This window comes from Siphateles boraxobius, unplaced genomic scaffold (assembly GCF_051911475.1).
Source record: "Siphateles boraxobius isolate OS27281-9 unplaced genomic scaffold, OSU_SipBor_1 47, whole genome shotgun sequence".
NCBI classification, from domain to species: domain Eukaryota; kingdom Metazoa; phylum Chordata; class Actinopteri; order Cypriniformes; family Leuciscidae; genus Siphateles; species Siphateles boraxobius.
In genome coordinates, this window is record NW_027509108.1 from 2,539,093 (window position 1) to 2,561,346 (window position 22,254).

The 22,254-nt window shown below is 36.5% G+C and overlaps 2 protein-coding genes across 2 annotated transcripts in view; both read left to right on the forward strand.

Moving 5' to 3' along the window:
• The window catches only part of LOC143710446 (cell adhesion molecule CEACAM6-like), a 60,387-nt gene extending 53,603 nt beyond the window's left edge, over window positions 1–6,784 (forward strand). Inside the window, exons 7-8 of the mRNA XM_077201409.1 lie at window positions 6,545–6,622; window positions 6,697–6,784. The gene's annotated coding sequence lies outside the window, so the exon portion shown is untranslated. The remainder of the gene's footprint in view (window positions 1–6,544; window positions 6,623–6,696) is intronic.
• A 1,757-nt stretch (window positions 6,785–8,541) lies between these two features.
• The window catches only part of LOC143710510 (B-cell receptor CD22-like), a 773,497-nt gene continuing 759,784 nt past the window's right edge, over window positions 8,542–22,254 (forward strand). Inside the window, exons 1-5 of the mRNA XM_077201451.1 lie at window positions 8,542–8,584; window positions 15,510–15,857; window positions 15,956–16,195; window positions 18,470–18,724; window positions 18,814–19,043. Coding sequence (XP_077057566.1) covers window positions 8,542–8,584; window positions 15,510–15,857; window positions 15,956–16,195; window positions 18,470–18,724; window positions 18,814–19,043 — 1,116 coding nt within the window. The remainder of the gene's footprint in view (window positions 8,585–15,509; window positions 15,858–15,955; window positions 16,196–18,469; window positions 18,725–18,813; window positions 19,044–22,254) is intronic.

Genomic DNA, 22,254 nt, shown 5'->3' on the forward strand with positions numbered 1-22,254 from the left:
TTGGCATTTGTTTTGCATCAATACTGTCAAGTTTGTCTTGATCAATCAGCAGTCAACGCACTTACATTGCGCACCTGATGCGCATCTACCAGGAACCGGAGTGATGTTGCCGGAACCGGAGAGGTCCTGGCTCTCCCCCCTGAAGGGTTCCCCAGGGGACGAAGGCGCAAAATAATAGTTCCGCCACCTCCGATTGTCACCCGTGACAGTAGAAACATGTTCATTTTTCTCAAGAAAAGAATTATCTCACTCTATGCTGTAAACATATAGAATCCTGTCATCTATTATTAAATATGTATTTTAAGGTAAAAAAAATAACAACTCAAATTGAATATAATGCTTTTTTTATTATAATTACAACTTTATAACATTTTAATGATATAGGTAAAAATATAATAAATATACGGTGTGGAATAAACCTATGGCAGGGCTTGTACTTTCTGACTCCTGGACTATACACCTCTGGTCAGTGTCAGTGTCCTCTTTGCTTCACGATTTTTCTCTGCATGAGAAATGTGTGTGTGGCGTGAGAGTGTGTGAGTCTAAGGCTGAATGTGTGACAGATCGCAGCCCTGCGGAAGTGAATGTGTATGTTAAATATGTATTTTGTCATATTCCATGACTTACAGTTTTTCTGAATTGCTAAAACGCTAAACCCACTTCTCTGAATCAAATTCTCAATAGCCTCAATAACCAATCTGTCGAATAAATCACTCTTTCTGTAATACATTAAACAAGAAAAATCACTCTTTTTCAAAACTCTAAACACATTCTCACTCATTAAAACACATTTTGCACTGTGATGCACTTATTATATTTCAAAACGCTAAACACTGGCAGAAAAAAGTCTGTGTCTGTGTTCTCCATGTTTGTGTCTAGCAAATAATCTAGTGTTTATAATATTCACTGATGTGTGTATGATCTGAAAGCATTGTTTGATTTTGCCAGAAGAGTCACAGATTCTCCGAATGAGTTTTGAACATTTGGTTTTGTGTTTAAGGTTTTGAGAAATTGAATGATGGTTTCAAGAAATGTGTTTTAGCAATTGACAAAAAAAAATTGAGCATTGCTTGTTGTTTTTGGTTGATTTCTTGGTTCTCTCTTCACTCCTCTGTCTTAAAGTAATTCACATTGAGATAATTTATTTACATTTATCACTCCACAGATGCTGAGAAGTTTTGCTTATATTTCCTGTAATGAGTCACTGTTTTCAAATAGTAATACAGTATTGTCATGTTTTCATGGCCCAATATAACTGATAAAACTACATTTACAGTTTGATGAATTCTGTGTTTCAGGGGTTTCTAGTGCTGGTTGGAGTGTCAGTTACAATCCTTCACACATCTGTGCACTAAAGGAATCAACAGTGATAATGAGATGCACTTATAAATACCCTACTGGATATAAGATCGAGACAATGTTCTGGACCAAAAAACGTGTAGATCCTCCAGATCTGTCTAATGACACTGAATACAGTCAGAGACTTCAGTATCTGGGAGATAAACAGCAGAACTGCACCGTCAGACTGAGTCATGTGACACTGAAGGATTCACACAAGTACTATTTCAGATTCATCACTGATAAACCTGATGGAAAATATACTGGTTATCAAGGAGTGACTCTTACTGTCACAGGTGACTTTGATGAGGTTTATCTCTTCTTCTGTGCATTATGTTGAATAATAATCAGTGTATGACAGCAGCACTAGATATAATGTGTGTGTTGTGTTCAGATCTTCAGGTGGAGTCTCCTGAGAGAGTGACAGAGGGAGATTCAGTCAGTCTGACATGTAAAAGCAGCTGCGCTCTGACTGACGGAGCAACATTCATCTGGTACAGAAACTCACAGCCATTAACTGAGAGAAGAGACAGAAACAATGAACTCCTGCTGCAGTCAGTCAGAAGAGAGGATTCAGGCAGATATAGCTGTGCTGTAGACGGACACACTCACATCTCTCCTGCTGTTCAGATCAATGTCACGTGTGAGTACAGATTCACTTTTTCTCTTTAACCCTCATGCACTGTTCGATTTCTGGTTACAGCCTGTGTGGTCCGGGTCAAATTAAACCTAATTGTATTAAATTCCACAAAAATCACACTATGAAAAAAAAAACTTACAATCAGGTACAAATAATTCACTTTTAACTTTTAATATCAATACTTTTCACACATTACAAAAAATAAATATCTGAATTGATGTTTTATAAAAATGTTTTAAAGGGACAATGTGTAGTTTTTTAGGTATTTTATTATCTAAAATCAATATTTTTATTCATAAATATGTCCTCAATAGTGTACAAATACCTCTGCCAATAATATGACTAATCCTCGTAAATGAAGAATTTATTATCTTTATATACATGTGACGGGTAGGTCCACGGAGGCTTCCATGTTGTTCCGCCATCTTGGAAAAGAATAATAGCAGAGAGGGTCAAAAAGTACTAGGCCAACGCGTTTCCACAACGAGTTTTCGTTCAGAACCAGCGTCACGTGACTGAAAGCAGCAGAAACGGAGGAGCAGAGCAGTGAGAGGCGCTTCACGGCCCCGGCAAGTTTAAAAGGCTGCATTGCACTGTTATTATTCATACTGTAACATTCGTGTGTTCGTTGTGTCAAGTTGCAGTTTGTTTGAAATAACAAAGCTGTTCACCCGAAGGAAAACTCGACGAAGTGCTATTAGAAGACATCATGTCATACGTTTTTGGTACATATAAAATAATTATTACAATAATAAATAAAAATTACAGTAAAACTACATAATAAAAAAACAGTAAAACTACATGCGTGATTTACTGTGACTATACGCACGGGCATAATATCCTATTGGGACAGGGGGGACATGTCCCCCCCCCCCCCACTTTTCAAAATCCCGTTTGTGTCCCCCCCCACTTTCAAGTTTGTTTGTTAGGATTTTTTAACCGCACGCTGTCATCGCCACGGAGGAGCAGGAGATAGTCTGTGCCGATGCGCGCGTCTGCGTCCAGGTACGTCGCGTCCACACCATAGTCCACACTCTAAAAAGAGCTCACTGAAAGTTCCTAATCCATTTATGGAAATCGAAGAGTCCTTATATATGGTCACCAGAGGAGTCTGGATGCTGTCTAGTGGAAAAGTTTGGTACTGCGCTCAAGCAAATTGTATTGAAATTCTTCTCTCTTTTTATTGCGATATCAACCTAAAATTTGTCACAGTATTTCAGATATTTAGCTTTAATTTTCTTAAAGTTTTAGTTGAAAATGTTTTGTAAAATATATATTTTATATAAAATATATATATTTTACATTTTCATAAACTTAAATTTCTATGACGTTTTTGTAAACTTTTAAAAATATATAATTCTACAATAATCTGTGAAGTGTTCCCTTTAAAAATATACCAAATTTAAGTCTGTGCTCTGAAGTATTTAAGATATTTAACAAGATTTCTAAAGGGCGCCTATTATGCAAAATTAACTTTTACATGGTGTTTGAACATAAATGTGTCGGCAGTGTGTGTACACAACCACCCTATAATGATAAAAATCCACCCATTCCTCTTTTTGAATCCCCATAAATCATAAGCAGTGTCTCAGAACAAGCTGTATTCACTGCCTTCTCACACACACCTGCCAAACTGTGGAGCCAGGGAAGTGTTGCTCTGCACACTCAGACTCCGGGTCGGGTAGACTAGGTGCCCGTATGTTGTGATCCTATATGTGTATTCTTCCACGGTACGGCCTCTCTGACGGTGAGCCGTGTCTTTCCCTTGGCAGAGCCACTCTGCCGTCCCTGTCGGTGTTCCTCCACCCTAGCTAGGTTGGATCCTCCGCTGGGACCTTCATATGAAGTATTGTCCTCTGACCCGTCCATATGTGTAACTCCACATGCTGCCTTCCTACGGGCAGGATTTGGTCTCTGTAGCGTCGCTTTCCGATTGGAGTAGGCACGCTTTCCCAGTGTTATCCAATATCCTCACTGCGTGGGAACAAGTGAACAGCAGTGATTGACTTCTCTGTGTAAAGCCCTGTCCTTTCTTCCACTCCAGTGTTTGTGGTGTTTTTCTTAGGGATCCCAATTCATCAGTCCCTGACGTAACTCGTAGTGATCACTGAATAAGCATGTCTGGGTTAATAATGTAACAATACACATGGAGAGAAATACTCTGATAATGTGACTTTAAATGGCATGTGTGAGTTAATGATCACCAGCACAATGTTCAAAAACTTTAAAATCACAATTTTCTAATATTTTTTGTGAATGTCATTTTTGTCTGTTTTAGATCCTCCCAGGAACGTCTCAGTGTTGATAAATGGATCTGGTGTAATAGTGGAGGGAGATTCAGTGACTCTGAAGTGCATCAGTGACTCAAACCCTCCTGCTCTGAACTTCAGCTGGTTTAAGGAGAATGAAACCTCAGCTGTTGGATCTGGACAGAGTTTCAGTGCACTACAGAGTGGACGCTTCTACTGTCAGGCTCACAATCAACATGGATCTCAGAGATCAGATGCTGTAACTGTCACAGGTGAAGCTTTTATTAACACACTCCTGTATCTTCACATCATTCATCAGTTTGGAGAGTTAATCATGATGATCTTCCTCTTTCAGTTCATCATGTTGCTGGTAGAAATGTGTTTGTGATCACAGCGGCATCTGGAGGATTATTCATCATCATTATCATCATCATCTTCATCCTGTTTATACTGTGAGCTCAATACAAAAACTGCAGTAATTGTATAAATCCACTTCTGGTTTGATGTAGGAAATGGCTAATTGGAGTTTTTAATGAAATGTAATGTAATGTAATCTTAAATTCATAAAGAATAAATTCATATGCTGCTAATTTTATAATGTGATTATAACAGAAAGAAACGAAGGAGTGTTAAAGCTGAAGATTACAGAGTGAAACAGGTAAATCATCTAAACATGACTTCACAAAAGCAGAGAATGAATCAATCAGCCGTTCTCTCTTTCAGACTGTAAATGTACAAAGTGACAGGATTCAAACCTTCCCAATCCAGCAGTAAACAGTTTGTGCTATACAGAGGTGGAAAGAGTACTAAAATATTATACTCAAGTAAAAGTACTATTACTTCAATAACATTTTACTTTAGTACAAGTCAAATTACAGGTCTAAAAATCTACTCAAGTAAAAGTAAAAAGTAGCTCATTTAAAATTTCCTCAGAGTAAAAGTTACTGAGTTTCTTTCTGAACCGCGGGGGAGGGGAGGGGGACTCTCTCGGGTCGTAGATTTTACAGTATGATAATAACCATCTCAGAAAATATCAAGGTTTACGGTATGAATCAATTATTAAATAAATAAATGGTATTATTAAATTATGGTTGTTATTATTATTATCATCAGAAAAAAAGACTTATAACTTTTTTAGAATGATTGAATGACATTAGAATGACTTGAAACCAGTTGGTTTGTTTTGTTTATTAAATGTTCAGTAAAACTTGTCTAATCAACTCAATTCAATAATTCATAATGAATTGCTTCGAGGGGGGGGCGTGGACTAACTCTACTATAATTTCATTGATGCGACTGCTTTATTTACACTGCATGCACGTTGAGGAGAAGTTTAAAAGACGGAACACAGGACAACATTTTTCACCCGAAGTGCCAGTTTCTATTGTTAATAACTGCACTGTTAACCCTTGCTGTAAAAAAGGCCAAATTCTGACAATATCATACCATTTTCCATTAAAACAGTGTTGTAAGTTTTTTACTGTAAAAAAACCTGGTAAGGTCTATCAGTGTGAGCTAAATGTAGAATTCAGGTCTGGCCATCGGGAGCAGCGGGAGAAACGGTGGCCTGGGTTATTTCGCCTCTGGTTTATATTTATCTAGACTAGCCTACTTATTCGTTATTACTTATATTGATGCATGCCTCGATGCCCCCGAATGATTTAAGAACTCGCCATTTGATTATTAATTTCAATGCCATAAAACCTAAAATATCACTACCGTATTTTTTACGGTAAAGCACTGCCAGTTTTTTACGGTAAAGTACTGGCAAACACAGATGCGTTTTTTACCGTAATCTTTAGATCACTGCCGTAAAACATAAACTATTGCTACCATAATTTTTATGGTAATTCGCTTGCAACCAGCTGCCAGTTTTTTTACCGTAAACTTTAGTTCAATGCCGAAAAACATAAATATTTCTGACTTATTTTTTTTACGGTAAGGTACGGTAAATGCAACTTAGTTCTTTTTACAGTGTACTTACAAAATCAATACATTTATAAGTATTTTACTGTAAAATTACATGAAATGTCCCTTGAGAGCTATTACAGTTTTTCACTCTACATAGTAAGGGTACATACTGTTAAGCAATAACATGTCTTTTCCGTTGCTTTTTAACAGTTTTTTACCGTTAAAATTATGAACATTTTTTAGTGTGGTAAGAAGCCAAGAAAAGCATATGACGTACCCTGAAAAAGCCCTTTACTTTGAACATTGTCAGGTTCCAAAGTTTATCAATGATCATGTTTTTAATCATTTTTATTTAATATTGTGATTACGATATTTTGTGATGTAAGACTTTCTGTCTCTCCTGTAGATCTCTGATCCCAATGAAGACACATATACAGCTCTTGATCTCAAGTCCACGACCTCTGACCTTTACGACACACTCACAGTAAGTGAGACGTCAAAGTCAGATACTCCATCACAGATGATCACATGACTGATCTCTCGCTCTCTTTCACACAGACCGTTGATCGCAGACGTCCTGAAGACTCCTGAAGACTCTCGATCCTCAGAGCTTTTCTAAACATGAGAATCCATCAGTAAGTGTCAGAACCTGCAGATCTTCTCAATATAATCAATAAAACTCTCTTCAGTACGAGTGTGATTGTTTTATCTATATTGTGAAAGATTTTATAATGTTGTTGATGAACTTCAGTCAGTCTTTCTTCATCTTATTGTTTGTTCAGATCAACAAGAAGAAGCTGCAGTGAGAGGCGGAGCCACATATGATTGATTTTATTCTGATATACTGAACAAAATCATAATCATGCGCATTCACAATGGAAAATGTATCAGTTTTTTTTTGCTCTCAAAGTGCTCAATATTATAAGCTTCTGTCATTATATGTTCCTGTAACCCTCCCTTTAAATGTTCAATTTTAGTTGTGATCATCTCGTATTTGCTTGTACTAACCTTATGAGCACATCGATACAGTAGTATTGATATATCGATACTCACAAGCCGCTTAAATATGGTATTGATTGCATTAAAAAATATAAATAATTAAATTATAATACTGTAGTGTAAAAGGAGAACACACACACACAAACACACACACACACACACACACAAACACAGGATACAAAGCTTCATCAAGGTTGAAGTTGGTAGAACTCTGGCTCTAAACAAGACATACTTGTTTTGGGGAAAGTTTTAACAATGTTAATTTGTTGGTTTTTTTGCCCATATAGTGCCGGCCTTCTACAGTTACTGAGGGTTTGCTCTCAATGTGGATCATTGGCATTAAATATAATGCAAAGAATAGTATAATTGTGATTATTAGGAGTAGGGAAGACATGAAACTGTCATTTCCTGATTTCTCTCTGTCTGGTATTGTCCCTAAAGTATGTGATGAGGTTAAATACTGGACATTATATGAAGCTGAAGCTGCTGGCCTGAAACTGCTGTCACGTATATAGTTCTGCAGTCTGACACATCTCGTCTCATATGTGCTCGTTCAATCCCTCAAACTGCCACCAGAGGTCACCATCTCCTGCGACTGACATCCACCGTGATGAGCCTGACCTGTCAACCACTATCATTCATCTTCACAATTATTCATCTTCAACTTACTGGAAAAGATCATCATTTTTCTTTAGTTAGTTTTAGTTCAGTAATATTGTTCTCTTGTTGAGGGAGGGACAGTGATATTTCCGTCGCTGGGCGTTCGTTAATAAACAGTGTTAACCACACAAAGTCCTTCACAGTAAAGCTAAAAGTGCTTGTGTTAAAACAGTCAGTCATTTGGTTGCTGTTGATCTGATGAGCTTCAACACGGTAAGACAAACACACTCTCCCTTAAATAAAACCGATGATTATTGTTCATATAACATATGTGTCTTTACATGAGAAATGTTAAGAATAGGGTGATTTATACTTGTTTAAGTGATGATTATAATAACACAAGTATTCATTATTTCAATGAGTTTACTGTTTCTGCCTTAAATTATTACATTGTTTAAATTAATACATTTTTAGCTAACTGTGATTTTGTATATGTACATTTCTGAAACACATAACTTTGACAGTTATGACAGTTACATCTGATAACAGATTACTCTAAATTGTAATGTGGACTCGTGAATTTCCTGTAAAGGAACGTGGTGTATTGTGAAAACTGAAAAGCGCTATACAAATAAATGTGAATTGAATTGAATGCTGTATTATAGATATATGTTATGCTGATGATTATATTAATGCTGTATTATAGATGTATGTTATGCTGATGATTATATTAATGCTGTATTTAATGCTGATGATTATATTAATGCCGTATTATAGATATATTTTATGCTGATGTCGGTCAGAATGGCTCCTCCTCTTCCTCTGATCTTTCTGCTCATGATTCACGGTGAGTCTCTCTTACATTCACATTAGAAACTCTCTGATGTTTTATTTAAGGCATCATGAGCGGCTGATCTGCACTTTCTTCTGTCCTGTACTCACATATTTCTCTCTGAAACAGGAAGTGTGTGTTGAACATGTCATAAGCTTGTCCCTTTTAGAAATGTCCAATAGTCTTTTGCTACTTGGTAGTCAGTGTCACATGGTTTAAGGGGAGGGGCTTTCTCATTGTTCAGAGCATTTGATTGGACAAAAATCACTGTAGTAGCAGATCATGAATATTGAGACACATCTCTCTGTAGGCAAGGGTGTGGTTAGCACAACTTCCAATAGGAAAATTCAACTGCAGTAGCCACCGTTCAGCCTGAAGAGGGCAGCACTCAGACGTTTCTACACCATATATTGTAGAATTAAAACACTTTATACTCAAATGTCAAAATATGTACAAAAAATGTATGAAGCTCCATTCTTACAGATCATTAAGTAAAAAAAGTTGTTTTAGTGTTAAGTTACCTTTTGTAACAGAAACACAGTTATTTCACATATATTTCCTGAATATTTTACTAAAAAACATGCGTTTCAAAGTAAAAACTTCACTTGGATGTAATTGTAAATGTTACGTTTTTCTAAAATAAAAACACATCCTAATTTTACAGAAAATAGCTGATTTTTTGATGATCATTTTCTTTAATCGTACTCAAAACACTGTAAAATTACAAATAATATATGTAAGATAAAAATTACAGTAAAACTACATAATAAAAAAACAGTAAAAACTGCATGCGTGATTTACTGTAACTATACGTCACTGTATCAGCAACTACACAGTTACTGTCTGTTAAATAAAGCATCACACAGCATTTCATCAGTGTTTCTCTGCTCATCCTGGACTGAAACAAAGCCTCTACACTTCAACACAATGGTGACACACAAAACACAACATACAGAAACACTTTACATCCCAAAAGAACATGAAACACTAACAGATCTCTCAAGATCTCAGCATCCTCGCTTATTACAATCCAGACTTTATTTCTATCATACTAACATTCTTATCGAGAATTAATAGAGGTTTAGAAGTTGATGTTTTATTGAAAATGATCAAGTTTGATGTCACCATGATGGAGATCAGTGTTTGCTTTAGTCTGGCTCTCGACCCTTTGGGTTTTAACTTGACTGTTTGTATGGTTGCTTTAACTGTGTATCTCTGACACATGTGATTTATTGTATAGTGATGGGATTTATGGCTCTTTGAGGGGATCCGGATCTTGGCGATCCGTTCCTTACAAAGAGCCGTTCAAAAGAACGGCTCTTTTGGCTCTTTTTAAATATTTAATCAGTTTTAAGAAGCCAGCTTGAGGGCATCTCAGTTTATCCTGGAAATAATCAGTGGGAGGAATGATGAGGTGAGATTTGTAGTCAAATAATTTAAACTCAGATATCACACACCAATATCTGAGTTTGAATTTTTCTGAAATATAGATTATTACCTCATTTGTCATGTGTGGACTATATACCATAGGGTTGCACAACATCCCTCTGTTTAGAAAGTGACATCACTATTTTGGATTCACCTTTAGTACAAAGTGTGTGTATGTGTAAAGCTATGTTGACTTATGTTATTCATACAATACCTACTCACAAATAAACATAAAAAACAAAGCCGGCTGCAATGAATTTCTGTGCAAATCAGCTTTTACTACAAACAGTAACACTTCCACACAAGAACATTGTTATCACACAAGAACATTTTGATTAAAAAAAAAACGGCTCTTTTGGCTCTTTTTAAATATTTAGTCAGTTTTAAGAAGCCAGCTTGACAGCAGCGCGCACAAGTCATTGGCTCCGCTCCTACCCAATGACAAAGGCACGTAGGTTTTTTTTTCCATTGGAGTACTCACGTAAAGGATGGGCGCGCATGCACAACTACTATCATCATGCTGTTAGGCAGTAGTACCCCTGCGCTGGGTGCGCCCCTTCCCCTATAACTGAGGAGCTAATTTGTGTGCATCTGTGTGAAACACGCATAGGAAAAAAAGAACGACAGAAAGAACGGCTCCCCTCCAGCCGCGACTCGGCTCCCATCGTTCATGTTTATGAGCCGTTCAAAAGAATCGGTTCGTTCACGAACGTCACAACTCTATTATTGTAGGAAACCAACAGAAACTCAGATCAGATAATCTTGATCATTTATTAGTGATAAAAGTCATCATGTAGTTGTCTATGTAGATTATTGAGACCACCTGAAGTGTATTATCTGATTAAATGCTTAAACTTTAGTTGTTAATTTTGAAAATCCTGCAGTGCTGTGATACTCAGATTTTATGGAGTCATTATAAAGAAAAGGTTTTGATAGGATCATACAGACATCAAGAATCAGCGTATGAATCGCAACAATGGTGACAATGAATAATAATTCTGACCAACTCTGAAATACTATAAAGTCACAAAAAGGCTTTGTTCATGGTCACCTTTGTTGATATTGAAATGTTGATTCTTGATGTCTCTATACTCCTAAAAAGACACCCAGCTCAAAACTATTTTTATAATAAATATTTTTTTTAAATTTCAGATTGTTACAATACTGATGCCACAATATTTCAAAGGTCAAGTTTATAACATTAATAATAGATTTTGTATTAAAAAAAACATCTGTATATGTAATGAAATCTCAGCTAATTTATTCAGAGATTTGACTGCAATATCAGTGAATCACCATATGATCACTATAAAATCATCAATAAATGACCAACATCATCTGATATTTTCTCTTGCATTTTTTGCTATAATAAATGTGTATGGAAGTAAAATAATGTCAAATGTTTTTGAAATAAAAAGCCTGTTCAATTGCACTACTTGAAAAAAAATAGGCATTGCATTAACCATGTTTGCATTTTAATGCATTGTATTTTTACGGCTTGCATTTTTATGGGATGAAATTCAACATGGTTGAATATTTAAGCTGTGAATATTTCAATTAAAAACATTTCAAACACATTATCATTATTAAAAATTAAATAATCCATATTCACCATTCATATTTAATTTCCAAAATATTCTAACTGTTTAAAAATACAACCAATAATATTCAACAGGCAATTTTCGGTCCATTTTATTTCACTTCCACAAATTCAGTGGTTCAAATTCGACAGTAAATTCAACATTGACGTCCAGGAACTGCATGGAAAGCAGTAGATTACCGAGCATACTCTCCATCTGCTGTTAGTCGATCTCACCATCAGATGGTGCAAAAGCGCTTGTTGTTGACGAAGACATTCATTCATAAAATGGAAATATTATTTTTGACGGTAGGCTATATGCGGAAAAGATGATAAACACACAAAAGCTGTGTTTATGTTTCATTCAATAACTTCATTGTTACTTTCCCTGTGTATTCTACATGTCATCAGCTTTCTCTACCATGAACAGGATTATAATCGGTTTCCCTAAATACCTCAAACTCAAGGATTCCCTTTCCGTTGGGACAAAACGCTTAACACATGTGATATGAAAGACCAATCTTGCACCTTATTGGGGATGTAGGCTGTAGGCTACTATATAGGCTACAGGCAAGAAGATGGACTCAGATAATAAACTTTACGCGCAAAGTTTCATGCTGAGCGTTTCGTGATATACTGGCATAAAATCAACACTTGATCAATTAATACTAACACTTTCTATTCTATTCTCTCTCTCTCTCTCTCTCTCTCTCTCTCTCTCTCTCTCTCTCTCTCTCTCTGTATATATATATATATATAAATATAAATATAAGTCCTAAAATGCCTACGTGTATTGCATTAGCTTAAACTGGGATCATAGCACTTGCATATTGTTGTCCTCCTATTGTTAGTTTAACTGTAAATCGCTTTGGATAAAAGCGTCTGCTAAATGACTAAATGTAAAATTGGCTTGACATTGGACATTCGCACATTTAGGGACCGTCTCTAAAGTTGCATACAACATTGGCATGTACGTTTCTAACTTCAATAGCAAACTTAAATTTATTTGAATAAATGTCAAAAATCCAAAGGGTCCGCATTATGCCTGACACTACATGAACACTTTACAGTTGGTTTTATGACTGTAAGTCGTTCTATTCAAATGCTATTGAACTTAGAAACGTGTATACCAAAGTCGTATGCACTTTAGAGACGGTCCCTAAATGTGCGAATGTCCAACATCAAGCCATCTTTATGCCAGTCTATCACTGGGAAACGCTCAGCTGTTCGCGTTATTCTGAGTCCTTCTGCTTGCCTGTGAGTTTGGACTTTTACATCACTAGTCCATTAAGCTACGTTAAGTGTTGTACAGGTCCAGCAGGGGAATCCTGAAGTATTGAGGGAAACCCTAATAGCCTGCATGCAGCACATCGCCACAATATAAAGTTAAGGCAACTAAAAAACCAAGAGAAATATATGTCAACCTCAAAAATGTAACATTGGATCTGTATATCCGCATCGGGGAATAAAATTATGATCTCGTTCACGGTATAGAAATATGCATGTAGGCTACACAGGAAAAGTAACCGTGAAGGCAGCGAATTTAACAAAAACAGCCGTCATAATAATCACAAATAAACTTACATTGCTGTAAATGAGTTTTATGAATGAATGACTTGCTCTAATTTTGCTGGTCTTCGTCAACAACATGATGTCTATGGTCAACAACACGTGCTTTTGCACCCCCTGCTGGTGAGGTCGACTAACAGCAGATGGAGATTATGCTCGGCAATCTTCTGCTTTTCCTGCAGTTCCTGGACGTCAATGTTGAATTTACTGTCGAATTTGAACAACTGAATTTGTGGAAGCGAATTTGCAAAGCGAAATAAAATGGACCGAAAATTGCCTGTTGAATATTATAGGTTGTATTTTTAAACAGTTAGAATATTTTGGAAGTGAAATATGAATGGTGAACATGGATTATTGTATTTTTAATAATGAAAATGTTTTTAATTGAAATATTCACAGCTTAAATATTCAACCATATTGAATTTCAGCCCATAAAAATACAAGCCCTTAAAATACAATGCATAAAAATGCAAGCATGGTTAATGCAATGCCTATTTTTTTCAAATAGTGCAATTCAACAGGCTTTTTATTTCAAAAACATTTGACACTATTTTATTTCCATAAATGTGTATCAAAAACACTGTTAAGACAGTCAGAGAAAAACTAATGTTAAACACTCAAGGGTCATGAGCCCAACTAAAGCAAACACTGATCTCAATCATGGTGACATCACATTTCTGTTCAAGTTTTTTGCACTTTATTTAAATTAGATTATTGTACTTTAAGTTTATGGCTTTTGTTTGGCAGCCGCAGCGGCCAGTCATTTGACCCTTTTTTTACGATTTTTTTTACAATGAATGTATTTGATCATAATAATGCAGGAAATACCTGTGAAATAACAGTGTTTTTCAGTTTATTTAATTTAGGATGTTTTACTTTAATGTTACAGTTTTTTGGGGGGCTGCCAGTCATTTAACCGTTTTATCATTTAACTGTTTTGTTACTGTTTAATTGCAGATTATATTTGTAATTGTACATAAATTTTTATGTAATTTAAGAAAACAGAAAAAATACTGTATGAAAAATACAATCAATTTTCTGTATAAAAATGTGAATTACTGGAATTAGTCATCATTAATGTCACAATACCTAAAATAACAGCTGCATTTTTATTTTACAGATATTATTTGTAATTTTACAGTGTTTTGAGTACAAGTTAAAATTAAAGAAAATGATCAGCAAAAAATCAGTTATTTTCTGTAAAATTAGGATTTTTTTACAGTGTAGTGTTTTTATTTAAGAAAAACTTAACATTTACAATTACATCCAAGTTTTTACTTTGAAATAAACTAATTAAATAGATGTAATTAATTTCTCTCAAATTGTTTTTTTTTTATTTGGCTGAAACTATACATTTTTACTTGATGTTAATCGAAATTTTGCTTTGGTTCAAATATTTTTTTTTTGTTTTTTTTGATTTTGGAAAAACTAATATTTTCTGTTTCAATAAATTTAATTGAATTTTTACTTTGAAAAAAACTAATCAAATTGATGTAAGTTATTAGATTAGGTTTTTTCACGTTGAATTATTACTCAGAACAAACTATCAATTTTAATTATAACAAAGTCAATATATTTAGGTCAATATTATAATGCGTCAATAAAAAAGCCAAAAATTTGAGATGACAATTTTAACCAGTTCATATTTTTTAAACTTAATCTTAAACACCCTGACGTCTGCAAAGTAGTTCCCGGTTCTTTGACATAATGTTAATTTCCTCAAAAACAGAAATGTTGTCACCAAGAAAAACACATTCGAGCTCTTAATTGTTTAATTGAGTTTTCTCGCAGACTCGCACATGGAGATGTTCCTTTGCTTGCGAAGCGAGGTAATGACGGACAGCAGAAATCTTCAACGACTGACATGTACCGAGACGTAATGACGTCACATGATCATATGACACCCCAAAACTTTGGTTTAACCTTAATCAACCATTAAAGTAAAAGTAATATTTTAAAGTTTGTCTAGAGGGCGTAACACTTACTTTGAGGCAAAGTGAAAACAGAAGGTATAAACTGAACATCACAATGTAAATATATATATTTAATGAATTGCACTGATGTTTCACTTTTTTCAGAGTGGTTTCAAAGAAATGTGTTTTAGCAATTCAGAAAGAAACTGTAATTGAGCATTGCTTGTTGTTTTTGGCTGATGTCTTGGTTCTCTCTTCACTCCTCTGTCTTAAAGTAATTCACATTGAGATCATTTATTTATATTTATCAGTCCACAGATGCTGAGAAGTTTTGCTTATATTTCCTGTAATGAGTCACTGTTTTCAAATAGTAATACAGTATTCTCATGTTTTCATTGCCCAATATAACTGATCAAACTACATTAACAGTTTGAATAATTCTGTGTTTCAGGAGTTTGTAGCCAGTCGGGTTGGAATGTGAGTTACAGTCCTTCACACATCTGTGCACTAAAGGACTCAACAGTGATAATGAGATGCACTTATAAATACCCTACTGGATATAAGATCAATAAAACATTATGGTTCAATGAGTTCATAAAGGATGTCGAGCCTCAAGCTCTGTCTGAGGATCCTGAATACAGTACGAGGCTTCAGTATCTGGGAGATAAACAGCAGAACTGCACCATCAGACTGAGTCATGTGACAGTGAAGGATTCACACAAGTACTATTTCAGATTCATCACTGATAAACCTGATGGAAAATGGATTGGTAAACCAGGAGTGACTCTTAATGTCACAGGTGACTTTGATGAGGTTTATCTCTTCTTCTTTGCATTATGTTGAATAATAATCAGTGTATGACAGCAGCACTGGATATAATGTGTGTGTTGTGTTCAGATCTTCAGGTGGAGTCTCCTGAGAGAGTGACAGAGGGAGATTCAGTCAGTCTGACATGTAAAAGCAGCTGCACTCTGACTGACAGAGCAACATTCATCTGGTTCAGAAACTCACTGAAGATATTAACTAAGAGTAACAAACTCATCCTCAATCGAGTCAGAAGAGAGGATTCAGGCAGATATAGCTGTGCTGTAGACGGACACACTCACATCTCTCCTGATGTTCAGCTCAATGTCACGTGTGAGTACAGATTCACTTTTTCTCTTTAACCCTCATGCACTGTTCGATTTCTGGTTACAGCCTGTGTGGTCCGGGTCAAATTAAACCTAATTGTATTAAATTCCACAAAAATCACACTATGAAAAAATAACTTACAATCAGGTACAAATAATTCACTTTTAACTTTTAATATCAATACATTTCACACATTACAAAAAATAAATATCTGAATTGATGTTTTATAAAAATGTTTTAAAAGGGACAATGTGTAGTTTTTTAGGTATTTTAAAATCTAAATCTAAAATCAATATTTTCATTCATAAATATGTCCTCAATAGTGTACAAATACCTGTGCCAATTATCTGACTTATCCTCGTAAATGAAGAATTTATTATCTTTATATACATGTGACGGGTAGGTCCACGGAGGTTTCCATGTCGTTCCGCCATCTTGAAAAACTATAATAGCAGAGAGGGTCAAAAAGTACTAGGCCAACGCGTTTTCACAACGTGTTTTCGTTCAGAACCAGCGTCACGTGACTGAAAGCAGCAGAAACGGAGGAGCAGAGCAGTGAGAGGCGCTTCACGGCCCCGGCAAGTTTAAAAGGCTGCATTGCACTGTTATTATTCATACTGTAACATTCGTTTGTTCGTTGTGTCAAGTTGCAGTTTGTTTGAAATAACAAACCTGTTCACCCGAAGGAAAACTCGACGAAGTGCTATTAGAAGACATCATGTCATACGTTTTTGGTACATATAAAATAATTATTACAATAATAAATAAAAATTACAGTAAAACTACATAATAAAAAAACAGTAAAACTAAATGCGTGATTTACTGTGACTATACGCACGGGCATAATATCCTATTGGGACAGGGGGGACATGTCCCCCCCCCCACTTTTCAAAATCCCGTTTGTGTCCCCCCCCACTTTCAAGTTTGTTTGTTATGATTTTTTAACCGCACGCCGTCATCGCCACGGAGGAGCAGGAGATAGTCTGTGCCGATGCGCGCGTCTGCGTCCAGGTACGTCGCGTCCACACCATAGTCCACACTCTAAAAGAGCTCACTGAAAGTTCCTAATCCATTTATGGAAATCGAAGAGTCCTTATATATGGTCACCAGAGGAGTCTGGATGCTGTCTAGTGGAAAAGTTTGGTACTGCGCTCAAGCAAATTGTATTGAAATTCTTCTCTCTTTTTATTGCGATATCAACCTAAAATTTGTTACAGTATTTCAGATATTTAGCTTTAATTTTCTTAAAGTTTTAGTTGAAAATGTTTTGTAAAATATATATTTTATATAAAATATATATATTTTACATTTTCATAAACTTAAATTTCTATGACGTTTTTGTAAACTTTTAAAAATATATAATTCTACAATAATCTGTGAAGTGTTCCCTTTAAAAAGATACCAAACTTAAGTCTGTGCTCTGAAACATTTAAGATATTTAACAAGATTTCTAAAGGGCGCCTATTATGCAAAATTAACTTTTACATGGTGTTTGAACATAAATGTGTCGGCAGTGTGTGTACACAACCACCCTATAATGATAAAAATCCACCCATTCCTCTTTTTTAATCCCCATAAATCATAAGCAGTGTCTCAGAACAAGCTGCACTGCCTTCTCACACACACCTGCCAAACTGTGGAGCCAGGGAAGTGTTGCTCTGCACACTCAGACTCCGGGTCGGCTAGACCAGGTGCCCGTATGTTGTGATCCTATATGTATATTCTTCCACGGTACGGCCTCTCTGACGGTGAGCCGTGTCTTTCCCTTGGCAGAGCCACTCTGCCGTCCCTGTCGGTGTTCCTCCACCCTAGCTAGGTTGGATCCTCCGCTGGGACCTTCATATGAAGCATTGTCCTCTGACCCGTCCATATGTGTAACTTCACATGCTGCCTTCCTACGGGCAGGATTTGGTCTCTGTAGCGTCGCTTTCCGATTGGAGTAGGCACGCTTTCCCAGTGTTATCCAATATCCTCACTGCGTGGGAACAAGTGAACAGCAGTGATTGACTTCTCTGTGTAAAGCCCTGTCCTTTCTTCCACTCCAGTGTTTGTGGTGTTTTTCTTAGGGATCCCAATTCATCAGTCCCTGACGTAACTCGTAGTGATCACTGAATAAGCATGTCTGGGTTACTAATGTAACAATACACATGGAGAGAAATACTCTGATAATGTGACTTTAAATGGCATGTGTGAGTTAATGATCACCAGCACAATGTTCAAAAACTTTAAAATCACAATTTTCTAATATTTTTTGTGAATTGTCATTTTTGTCTGTTTTAGATCCTCCCAGGAACGTCTCAGTGTTGATAAGTGGATCTGGTGTAATAGTGGAGGGAGATTCAGTGACTCTGAAATGCATCAGTGACTCAAACCCTCCTGCAGAAATCAGCTGGTTTAAAGGAGGAACGATTGTAGAATCTGGAAGAATCTACAGCATCTCAAAGATCAGCTCTGATGACAGTGGAGAATACAAGTGCATGTCCATCAATGAACATGGAGAGAAATACTCTGATAATGTGACTTTAAACATCATGTGTGAGTTAATGATCACCAGCACAATGTTCAAAAACTTTAAAATCACAATTTTCTAATTATGTTTTGTGAATTTTAATTTTTGTCTTTAGACCGTCCCAGGAACGTCTCAGTGTTGATAAATGGATCTGGTGTAATAGTGAAGGGAGATTCAGTGACTCTGAAGTGCATCAGTGACTCAAACCCTCCTGCTCTGAACTTCAGCTGGTTTAAGGAGAATGAAACCTCAGCTGTTGGATCTGGACAGAGTTTCAGTGCACTACAGAGTGGACGCTTCTACTGTCAGGCTCACAATCAACATGGATCTCAGAGATCAGACGCTGTAACTGTCACAGGTGAAGCTTTTATTAACACACTCTTGTATCTTCACATCATTCATCAGTTTGGAGAGTTAATCATGATGATCTTCCTCTTTCAGTTCATCATGTTGCTGGTAGGAATGTGATTGTGATCACAGCGGCATCTGGAGGAGTATTCATCATCATCATCATCATCATCATCATCATCCTCTTCATCCTTTTTATAATGTGAGCTCAATAAAAACTGCAGTGATTGTACACGTTTACTTTTGGTCTGATTGTAGAAACCTCGTAGAAGACAATGGCTGATTTGTGTTTGATTATTTGTAATCTTTAAAAACAGCGTTCATATATTCTCTTCATTTAATACATTTGTCCATATGCTGTCAATGTGTGTGATTATAACAGAAAGAAACGAAGGAGTGTTAAAGCTGAAGATCACAGAGTGAAAGAGGTAAATCATCCAAACACAACACGACTTTACAGAAGCAGAAAGTCAGTCGATCAGCCGTTATCTGAGTTTCAGACTGTAACTGTACGAACTAATGGGAAACTAACATTATCAAAGTCTTTATCAATACAATTCAGACTTAAAAAAAAAAAAAAAAAAACTGAAGAAAACATTTAGCTAATTTTTGGTTTAATGGAATATTTATATATTTACTGTTTTAATATAGGTTTGTTGGTCTAATTGCATCATTGACATTTAGTATGATAAATGAACATGTCACTTAATTTACTCATTCTGGCCTATTATTCTCCACTCCATGTGCGAATCAATAAAATATACATGTATTTTACATCACTATATTGATTTGATCTGACCTGGTACTTGATTTGAAAAGTTTTAAACTACTCTAAACTGTGAATCTACACTTCAGATGAAACTGATATACATGTCTTAATAATAATTACAAACGTTCTTGTATTTCAGAATGATCTCTATTCTGACGTGTCACAGAGAGTTTCAGTCCATGACAAGCCTCTTTCTGAACCGGATTCAGCCAATGACGCTCTGTATGCCAGTGTGAAACCCAAAAAATTCAGAGGAAAAACTCCTGAATCCAGAGATGCTGAGGAGATCCTGTACACAACTGTCCAACATCACAGAAAGACAGAGACGAAGAGAGCAGAGGAGAATGAAAGTCAATATGATGATATAAGAGTTTATCAGCCTAATGATGCATTGAGGTGAGAAAAACCAGTACAGAGCTAACCAGTACCAACTTAACCAGTATCAGCTTAACCAGCACCAACTTAACCAGTACCAACTAAACCAGTATCAGCTTAACCAGCACCAACTTAACCAGTACCAACTAAACCAGTATCAGCTTAACCAGCACCAACTTAACCAGCACAAACTTAACCAGTACCAAATTAATCAGTATCAGCTTAACCAGCACCAACTTAACCAGTACCAACTTAACCAGTACCAGCTTAACCAGCACCAACTTAACCACTACCAACTAAACCAGTATCAGCTTAACCAGCACCAACTTAACCAGCACAAACTTAACCAGTACCAAATTAACCAGTATCAGCTTAACCAGCACCAACTTAACCAGCGCCAACATAACCAGCACAAACTTAACCAGTACCAAATTAACCAGTATCAGCTTAACCAGCACCAACTTAACCAGCACCAACTTAACCAGCACCAACTTAACCAGTACCAACTTAACCAGTACCAACTTAACCAGCACAAACTTAACCAACACCAACACCAACTTAACCAGTACCAGCTTAACCAATAGCAACTTAACCAGCACAAACTTAACAAGTACCCACTTAACCAGCACCAACTTAACCAATATAAACTTAACCAGCACCAACTTAACCAGTACCAGCTTAACCAATAGAAACTTAACCAGTACCAGCTTAACCAATAGAAACTTAACCAGTACCCGCTTAACCAATAGAAACTTAACCAGTACCAGCTTAACCAATAGAAACTTAACCAGTACCCGCTTAACCAGCACCAACTTAACTAGTACCAGCTTAACCAGCACCATCTTAACCAATAGCAACTTAACCAGCACCAACTTAACCAGTACCAGCTTAACCAATAGAAACTTAACCAGCACCAACTTAACCAGTACCAGCGTAACCAATAGAAACTTAACCAGTACCCGCTTAACCAGTACCAGCTTAACCGATAGAAACTTAACCAGTACCCGCTTAACCAGTACCAGCTTAACCGATAGAAACTTAACCAGTACCCGCTTAACCAGTACCAGCTTAACCGATAGAAACTTAACCAGTACCCGCTTAACCAGCACCAACTTAACCAGTACCAACTTAACCAGTACCAGCTTAACCAGCACCAACTTAACCACTACCAACTAAACCAGTATCAGCTTAACCAGCACCAACTTAACCAGCACAAACTTAACCAGTACCAAATTAACCAGTATCAGCTTAACCAGCACCAACTTAACCAGCGCCAACATAACCAGCACAAACTTAACCAGTACCAAATTAACCAGTATCAGCTTAACCAGTACCCGCTTAACCAGTACCAGCTTAACCGATAGAAACTTAACCAGTACCCGCTTAACCAGTACCAGCTTAACCGATAGAAACTTAACCAGTACCCGCTTAACCAGCACCAACTTAACTAGTACCAGCTTAACCAGCACCATCTTAAAAGGATACTCCACTGTTTTTTGGAAATAGGCTCATTTTACAACTCCCCCAGAGATACACTGTTGAGTTTTACCATTTTTGAATCCATTCAGCCGATCTCCGGTTCTGGCGGTACCATTTTTAGCACAGCTTAGCATACATCACTGAAGTGGACAAGACGATTAACATTTCTCAAAAAAAAATGACCAAAGTGTTGGGTTAGGGATATTTTTCCTATTTAAAACTTGATGCAGCGCCTGAAAATAGGCTACCTTCCGTCAACATAACCAACGTGACAACCTGCTTGCACTACACAAACTTAGTCCCGGTCACGTTGGAATTTACCGAGCTGGGGACTATTTTCAGGCGCTGTGTCATATCATTGCGCCTGCTGCACTCATGGTACGGCAGTAAAGTTTCTTGATTATTACGCAGGAATGAGAGTATAGTTCCTAGCCATATCAGCCTAGAAAATCACAACTTTACATTTTCCGTCGGTCTTAGTGCACGATATTACTACAGAAGAGTCAAGTTTTAACCCATTTAATCCCAAATTTGTCCCAGACACAAAAATATCCAAATCATGTGTCATTAGTATCCCTTTGAAAC